The sequence below is a fragment of the Schistocerca nitens genome, chromosome 4, assembly GCF_023898315.1.
Source record: "Schistocerca nitens isolate TAMUIC-IGC-003100 chromosome 4, iqSchNite1.1, whole genome shotgun sequence".
Classification (NCBI taxonomy): domain Eukaryota; kingdom Metazoa; phylum Arthropoda; class Insecta; order Orthoptera; family Acrididae; genus Schistocerca; species Schistocerca nitens.
In genome coordinates this window covers 540,919,017-540,927,903 of record NC_064617.1, presented here as the reverse complement: position 1 = coordinate 540,927,903, position 8,887 = coordinate 540,919,017, and the positions used below count along the sequence as shown (strand labels likewise).

The 8,887-nt window shown below is 40.2% G+C and overlaps 1 protein-coding gene across 1 annotated transcript in view; it reads right to left on the bottom strand.

Annotated features, from left to right (window-relative positions):
* Window positions 1–399: 399 nt before the first annotated feature.
* The window catches only part of LOC126252422 (BAI1-associated protein 3), a 503,482-nt gene continuing 494,994 nt past the window's right edge, over window positions 400–8,887 (bottom strand). The window contains exon 25 of the mRNA XM_049953312.1: window positions 400–669. Coding sequence (XP_049809269.1) covers window positions 578–669 — 92 coding nt within the window. The 3' untranslated portion in view covers window positions 400–577. The remainder of the gene's footprint in view (window positions 670–8,887) is intronic.

Sequence of the window (8,887 nt, the reverse complement as noted above, 5' to 3'; positions counted from 1 at the left end):
GAGTACAGACAAATTGCACCTAGGATGTGCCATTGTCTTCTGTTACTCAGTAAAAAGATATAATCAAAACCATTACTGTGTCAACATCAATGCAAGATGAATTAAGCAAAATTGATATTACATTGATTTAGTATCTGGTCCTTTAATAGCACTGATTTTAAACACACACTGCAACATTTTCACACAGATGTTTTCTTGTAGTATTATGCACTGCAAGACTGACACATGGAATTTCTTGTAACAATTTATACAGTTAGTTCATTTTCCATAAATTCACTATACAGTACACAAAAAGTGGACATTACTGACCTCCATTGAGGTTGAGACAGCAAAACTTGTTTTTATATCACTTATAACACACATTTAAAAATACTACACTTATTGTGCTTTGGTAATATTATTTAAAAACTGTTTCTCATGATCAGCAATTTCTGAACTGCCTGTTCTGCACTAGTTCCTTCAAATAGGACAGCTCTCACATGATGCATGGGACATAACAGTTTTCCTTTTGATGTAAGTACCATATTAATCATATCATCTTATATGTACACATTTCAAAATTAGTACATGTAGCATATTATGTACTTATACGAGGTTTTTGCTTCTTAACAAAATCCTGGGCCATTTTGTCCACAGTTCTTGTCTCCAGAATCTGCAGTATTGGATGGTCTGCAAACATGTAACATTAGGTTCATATATACACTACTACGACTTTTGGTTATTTTCAGACATTCTAAATACATTGTTATTATTTCTTTTTGACAGAATCTAGTATATGAGTGCACACTGCCATGAAAGTATGGACTTAACCAACTCTGAAGTATACTCATTCACTCATTTGCACTTCATAATCTATAGAGGAAGAACCTTAGGGATCTGGGCTGAGTCACAACAAAAATCAACACACAAATGCAACTATGATTAACTGCTTCTGTCAATTAAATGAAAAACTGTTATTCGAGGTGAGCTACAGATATTTGCAAAAGGTGCTTACTAAAAAAATTATTTCATCAAAAAAGGTTGCATATTATCATTTTGAATTAATTTAAGAGTCACTATAACTACAAATCTGCTGCTCTTCTTTCACAATATTAAGCTTTTGTTAAACTATTAGAGTATATTTAAGTACTATGAGAGTATTCAGAATAACTGTATTATATACTATATACATCTGTATGAAAATGGATTCATTTCACTGAATAGAAGAGATGTTGAACAGCAAATAGGCATTTGCTTGCTAAGTTTCTTAGATAGATAGCTAACTCTCTCTCTCTCTCTCTCTCTCTCTCTCTCTCTCTCTCTCTCTACACACACATGTTACACGGCAAACAAATTAAAAAGGCTTCCATTTGCACCGATATTACTGTTCAGTGCATCTCATATGGACACCTATAGTCAGAAACTTCTGGTAGAATGTAAATAATTTAGGAGTAAATGTGACCACTCACTGAAAAGCACAAGCACCGAGTAGATGAAAGACACACACAGAATGAAAACAAGTTTTCATTGTCTTTTGCATGTGCTTGTGTTGACTCCATCCTTCTCCTATAATGTGAGTGGCCTCAAAAATGGTTCTGAGCACTATGGGACTCAACTTCTGAGGTCATCAGTCCGCTAGAACTTAGAACTACTTAAACCTAACTAACCTAAAGACAGCACACACATCCATGCCTGAGGCAGCAATCGAACCTGCGACCATAGCGATCATGCGGTTCCAGACTGTAGTGCCTAGAACCGCTTGGCCGCACATTACAGACACATGACAGTTAGCCTGCCATTGTAACTTTGAATCTGTTGTAAGGTGGAATTATGTTTCGGGGGAATGAAAGCAATGCAAATAATATAAAATTCCTCCAAATATAATGATTACAATTGTTGTTGTTATTGTGGTCTTCAGTCTGAAGACTGGTTTGACGCAGCTCTCCTTGCTGCACTATCCTGTGCAAGCCTTTTCATCTCTGAATAATTACTACAACTTTCATCCTTATCAATGTGCTTATTGTATTCATATTACAGTTTTTACCTCCTCCTCCTCCCCCCCCCCCCCCCCCCCCCACACACACACACACACACTTCCCTCCTATCAACCCATCCCTTCTTCTATTCAGGTTGTGCCACAAATTTCTTGTCTTTCCAATTTTATTCAGTACCTCCTCGTTAGTTACACGATTATGCATATAATTGTTAGCATTCTTTTGTAGCACCACATTTCAAAAGCCTCTATTCTCATCTTGTCTAAACTTTTTACTGTCCACATTTCACTTGCTAACACTTAAAGCTGTATTCAGTGTTAACATATTCCTCTTCTTCAGAAACAATTTTCTTGCCACTGCCAGTCTACACTTTGCATCCTTTCTACTTTGACCATCATCCGTAATTTTGTTGCCCAAATAGCGAAACCCATTTAATACTTTTAAAGACTTATTTCCTAATTAAATTCCATCTACACTACCTGATTTAACCTGACCACATTCCATTATCTTTGTTTTTCTTTTGTTGATGTTTGAAGATGCTATGTACTCGGTTGAACTGCTCTTCTCAGTCCGTTTCTGTGTCTGACAGAATTACAATGTCATTGTCAAACCCCAAAGTTTTTATTTATTGTCCCTTAACTTTAATCCTCATCATGAATTTTTCTTTGGTTTCCATGCTACAACGCTCACTCCCTTCTCAACTACTGCTTCCCTTTCATGCCCAGTTACTGTTTCCACTGCAGTCTGGTTTGTGTACAAGTTGTGTACACTCTTTTGCTCCCTATATTTTACGCTTGCTACCTGCAGAATTTCAAATAGTGTATTTCAGTAGGCATTGCCACAAACTTTTTTCAAATCTACAAAAGCCACAAATATAGGTTTGCCTTTCTTTAACCTATCTCCTAAGATAAGTCGTAGGGTCAGTATTGCCTCACACATTCCTACATTTCTCCAGAACACAAACTAATCTTCTTCGAGGGCAGCTTCTGCCAATTTTTCAGTTCTTCTATAAAGAATTCAAGTTAGTATTTTGCAAACATGACTTATTAAACAGGTAGTTTAGTAATATTCACACATGTCAGCACCTACTTTCTTTGCAACTTGGTGGAATAGTTTTGTCATGGTCGGTTCTTCCAATGACAGTAGTTCTGACGGATGGCAACTTAGATCTTTCAGTGTCTTGTCAAACTCTTCTCACATATTGTATCTCATCTTCATCTATGTCCTCTTCCCTCTCTATGATATTGACTTGAAGTTTATTTCCCTTGTATAGCACCTCTATATACTCTTTGTTCCTTTCAGCTTTCCCTTCTTTGCTTATTACTGGTTTTTATCATTTGATTTTCATATGGCTGTCTCTTTTCTCCAAAGGTCTCTTTAATTTTCCTACAGGCGGTACCTACAGTACCTTTTCCCTAAAGAAGACATGTCAAGTTGCAGACAGGCACGAATAAAAGACACTCATTCACAGCTTTCAGCCACAGCCTTTGTCAGTAAGAACACACACACACACACACACACACACACACACACACACACACACACACACACACACACACACACACAAGCAAGCATGCCTCACGCACACATGACCACCAAGCATCTCTGGCCAGAATGCAACATCACATGGGATGCAAGCAGCAATCTGGAGGGGGGGGGGGGGGGGGGGAGGGGGAAGAGATAGTAGTGTACAAGTGGGGAGAAAGACAAATGTTGACTGATGGTGTGTGCAGGGACTAGACTGCCAACAGGCCCAGCTTCAGGAGGTTGTGGGGCAGGGAGTTGGGGAAAAAAGGAACAAAAAATGACAGGAGTGGGGAAAGATGGGCAGATGTGTTGGAGGAAGCCTGCAAATAAACAGGATGGGAGATGAGAATGGGGAGGGGATGACAGGACAGTGGGGGTGGAAACTGTTGGGTGGAGGGAGTGGGGCAGAATGTTACCGTAGGTTGAGACCAGGATAATTATGGGAGTGGAGAATGTGTTGTAAGGATAACTCCTGTCTGTGCAGTTCAGAAAAGCTGGTGGTGTAGGGAAGGATTCAGATGGCTCGGGTAGTGAAGCAGCCATTGAAATCAAGTGTGTCATATTCAGTTACCTGGGGACGGCATATATGCAGTGACAAAAACTAACTTGCTCAGTATAGTGGGGGTCTCACCAAGGCCTTCACAGACAGGCACTAGCCCCCAGACCTAGTCTGCAAATAGATATCCTGTGCCATTTCCTCTCAAAACCCCAATCCTCCCACCACCCCCAAAAACCAACAACAAAGGAATGTCTCTTTTGTCACTCTGTACCACCTTGGACTAAAACAACTGAACCACATCCTTTGCCATGGCCTTGATTATCTACCATTGTGCCCTGAAATGAGGGACATCCTACCCGAGTTACTTCTCACCTCTCCTAAAGGGAAGTACCATTACATCCCCAACCTCCACAACATCCTAGTCTGTCCTTATGCCACTCCAAATTCCAACCCCCTGCAACAAGGACCATATCCCTGTGGAACACCCAGCTCCAAAACCTGCCCAATCCACCCACCCAGTACTTCATATTCCAGTCCTGTCATGGGTTTATGCTACCCCATCAAGGGCCAGGCCACCTGTGAAAGCAACCACGTCATTTACAAGCTCTGCTGCAATCACTGCACAGATTTTTATGTTGGTATAACTACCAACCAGCTTTCCACCAGGATTAATGGCCACTCCCAAACTTTGTCCAAGAGCAAAGTAGACCACCCTGTGGCACAACATGCAGCTGAACATAAAACACTTGATTTCAATGGCTGCTTCACTAACCAAGCCATCTGGGTCCTTCCATACACCACCAGCTTTTCTGAACTACACAGACAGGAGTTATCCTTACAACACATTCTCCACTCCCATAACTATGCCGGCCTCAGCCTACGGTAACATACTGCCCCACTCCCTCCACCCAACAGTTTCCACCCTCACTGTCCTGTCAGCTCCTCCCCATTCTCGTCTCCCATCCTGTTTATTTGCAGGCTTCTGGCAACACATCTAACCGTCTTTCCCCACTCCTGTCATTTATTGTTCCTTTTTTCCCCATCTCCCTGCCCCACAACCTCCAGAAGCTGGACCTGTTGGCAGTCTAGTCCCTGCACACACCACCAGTCAACGTTCGTCTCTCTCTCTCCACTTGTACACTACTATCTCTCCCCCTCCCCCCCCCCCCCACCCCCCACCCCCCTCCAGAGATCATCCCATGTGATGTTGCATTCTGCCAGAGATGCTGGAGTTGACGGTCATGTGTGCGTGAGGCATGCTTTTGTGTGTGTGTGTGTGTGTGTGTGTGTGTGTCTCCTTACTGACAAAGGCTCTGGCCAAAAGCTGTGAGTGAGTGTCTTTTAATCATGCCTGTCTGCATTTTGACGTGTCTTCTTTAGGGGAAAGGTACTGTAAGTACCGCCTGAAGGAAAATTAAAGAGACCTTTGGAGGAAAGAGAAACAGCTATATGAAAATCAAATGATAAAAACCAGTAATAAGCAAAGAAGGGAAAGCTGAAAGGAGCAAAGACTATATAGAGGTGCTATACAAGGGAAATGAACTTCAAGTCAATATCATAGAGAGGGAAGAGGACATTAGATGAAGATGAGATCAGAGATATGATATGTGAGAAGAGTTTGACAAGACACTGAAAGATCTAAGTTGCCATCCGTCAGAACTACTGTCATTGGAAGAACCGACCATGACAAAACTATTCCACCAGATTTTCTGAATTGTGCAGATAGAAGATATCCTTCCAACACATTCTCTGCTCCCATAATCATCCCAGCCTCAACCTACAGTAACGTATTGTCCCCACACACTCCACACAACAATTTCCACCCCCTCTGTCCTACCATCTCCTCTCCATTCTTGTCTCCCACCCTGTTTATATGCAGCCCTCTGCCAACGCATCTGCCCATCTTTCCCTGCTCCTCTCCTTTCTTGTTTCTTTTACTCTCACCTTCCTGCTCCACAACCTCCTGATGCTGTGCCTGTTGGCTACTGATGAAGGCTGTGGCCAAAAACTAAATATGAGTGTCTTTTCATTGTGCCCATCTGCAACTTGACATGTCTCCTTTATGGTAAGTAGCAATCTGTCTTTTCCTACATTGTTGATATCCCTAATTGGAGTTTCCATTGCTCAGTTTGTAGTGATATATGCTTCTATATCCTTATATTTCATCATTTTCTCTAGCCATTACTGCTTCACCATTTTGCTCTTCTCATTAGTCTCATTTTTTACCCATTTGTCTGCTCCATTTGTTGCATTTTTATATTTTCTTCTTTAATCAATCCTGTGATATACAAGGGTTTCTACTAGCTCTTGTTTTTTCCCTTTTTGATCCTCTGCTGCCTTCAAAATTTCATCTTCCAAAGCTGCCCATTTGTCGTCTACTATATTCCTTCCCCCTGTTGTTGTCAATCATTGTCTAGTGTTCCATCTGAAACTTTCGACAACCTCAGGTTCTCTCAACTTATCCAGGTCCCATCTCCTTAATTTCCTACCTTTTTTGCAATCTCTTCAGTTTTAATGTAGGGTTCATAACAAATACATTGTGATAAGAGTCCACATCTGCACCTGGAAATGGCTTAAAATTTAAAATCTGGTTCCAAAATCTCTTTTTTTACCATGTATAATCAAATTGAAACCTTCTGGTGTCCCAGGTCTCTTCCACATATACAACCTTCTTTCGTGGCTCTTATATCAAGTGTTAGTGATTATCAAATTATGCTCCGTGCGGAATTCTACCAAGCAGTTACCTTTTCCATTACTTTCTCCCAGTCCATATTCACCTACTGTTTTTCCTTCTCTTCCTTTTCCTATTATTAAATTACAGTCCCCCAACACAATTAAGTTTCTGTCTCCGTTAACTATCTGAATAATATATTTTATCTCACCATAAATTTCTTCAATCACTTTATCATCTGAGGAAATAATTGTACCACTGTATACTACTGTGGTGATGTACTACTGTAGGTTTTGTGTCTATTTTGACTAAGATAATGCATCCATTACTTTGTTCACAGTACCTCACCTGGATTTCTATTTGTTATTCATTATTAGACCTACTTGTGCATTACCTGTTACTCCTGCCACTGAACTTTGCTGATTCCCACTACATCTAACTTCAACCTATCCATCCATTTTTAAATATTCTAGCCTCATTCCACATTCCGATCCATAGAAAGCCAGTTCTGTTTCTCCTGATGACATTGTCCTGAGTAGTCCCTGCCTTGAGATCCAAATGGGGGACTATTCTACCTACAGAATATTTTACCCAAGAGGATGTCATCACCATTTCATCCAACAGTAGAGCTGCTTGTCTTTGGGAAAAATTACAGATGTATTTTCCCCTTGCCTTCAGCCATTCACAGTACCAGCACATCAACGCCACGTTGGTTGATGTTACTAGGTTGAATTAGTCACTCATCCAGACCATTACCTCTGTAACTACTGAAAAGGCTGCTGCCTTGTTCAGGAACCATCTGTTTGTCTGGCATTTCAACAGATACACCTCCGTTGTGGTTGCAACTATGGTATGGCTACGTGTATCATTGAGACACACAAGCCACACTGCCACAGTAAGGCTTATTGTTCATGTGGGGAGAGGGGGGGATAACAAAGGGCCTAGGAAATTACACACACACACACACACACACACACACACACACACACACACACACACACACACACCGTGCTTGAAATACGATGTTCCAGTGCTTGATCTTCTGGAAAGAGAGGGGGAAGGGGGGGGGGGATATTTTTGAAATGTAGACTTCTTAAAACCAATCTTATTTTAACACTTTTATGTTATTTTAAAAATGTGAATACAGTATTTGCACTTATAAAAAAAGTTTGATCGTACCACATCTCATAATCAGAGGTTCTGATTTTTTTCGTCAGAGGTACCAGCGTGGAATACCAGTGCATTCCATCACAAATCAAGTACTGTGTGTGTGTTTCAACTTCACCATGTCTTTGTAATTATAAACTGTTTATTTATGTATTAACAATCCTGAATTATTTGCAGGAAGCCATTTTCGACTATCAGAGATTAAAATACTTGGGCACTTCACATTATATGCTCATGAAAATCAATAACAAGTTAAAATGTAGAAATGTGAACTCTGAGCTTTTTCAGAATATATACTGTTGGAACAAGCAGTGCATGGGAATAATGCAGGGTAAAAGGCTAGAGAATAATGGAGAAGTTACCTGTGAAAAATGACTGTTTTCAATTTTTTACCCATGCACACTACCATGAAATAATAAAAAAGGTAAAATGTTCAATGGGATTGATTTAGCATTCTCTGAAAATACCATTACACATCATCCTTGTTCAAGTTTCCTATTATTTGGAACAGAGCTTTTAAGTAAATCAAAATTTTGATTTCAGAGATTTACTACATCATGTGCAGTTTTATTTAATGTTAACCTAAGGATTTAGTGTGGCTGATGTTGATACAGTGGCAAAGACCTGCATAAGGGTTGCATTTTATCATTGTACAGGCAGGATTCACTTCTGTGTAGCTTGAAAATACCGAAATGGGCAAAATTATCTAATAGCAAAAAAATCATGAAATAAAGTGTTTGTTTCAAAAATAAAAGCAGCCTATGCAATGACTTCCTTGAAGAAATTTGCAGCTTGTGTGGACCCATATATACATAAGACAGTAAGAGGTAGTGCAATTGTCTTTTCTAAGGAATCACGGGATTTTTGATCTTAAGATTTTCTGGCAATATTTTTATTGCTCTCAGGTGTCCAGCCAGGTGCACTCATTCATGTAACATCATGTTAACAATAGCCTATCAAGTCATTACCTGCAAGTGATATCTAAAGAGTGAGTGTCTTCACTACACTGCGCCTCCTTTATAAAAGAAGGCATGATGAAGCAAATACAAA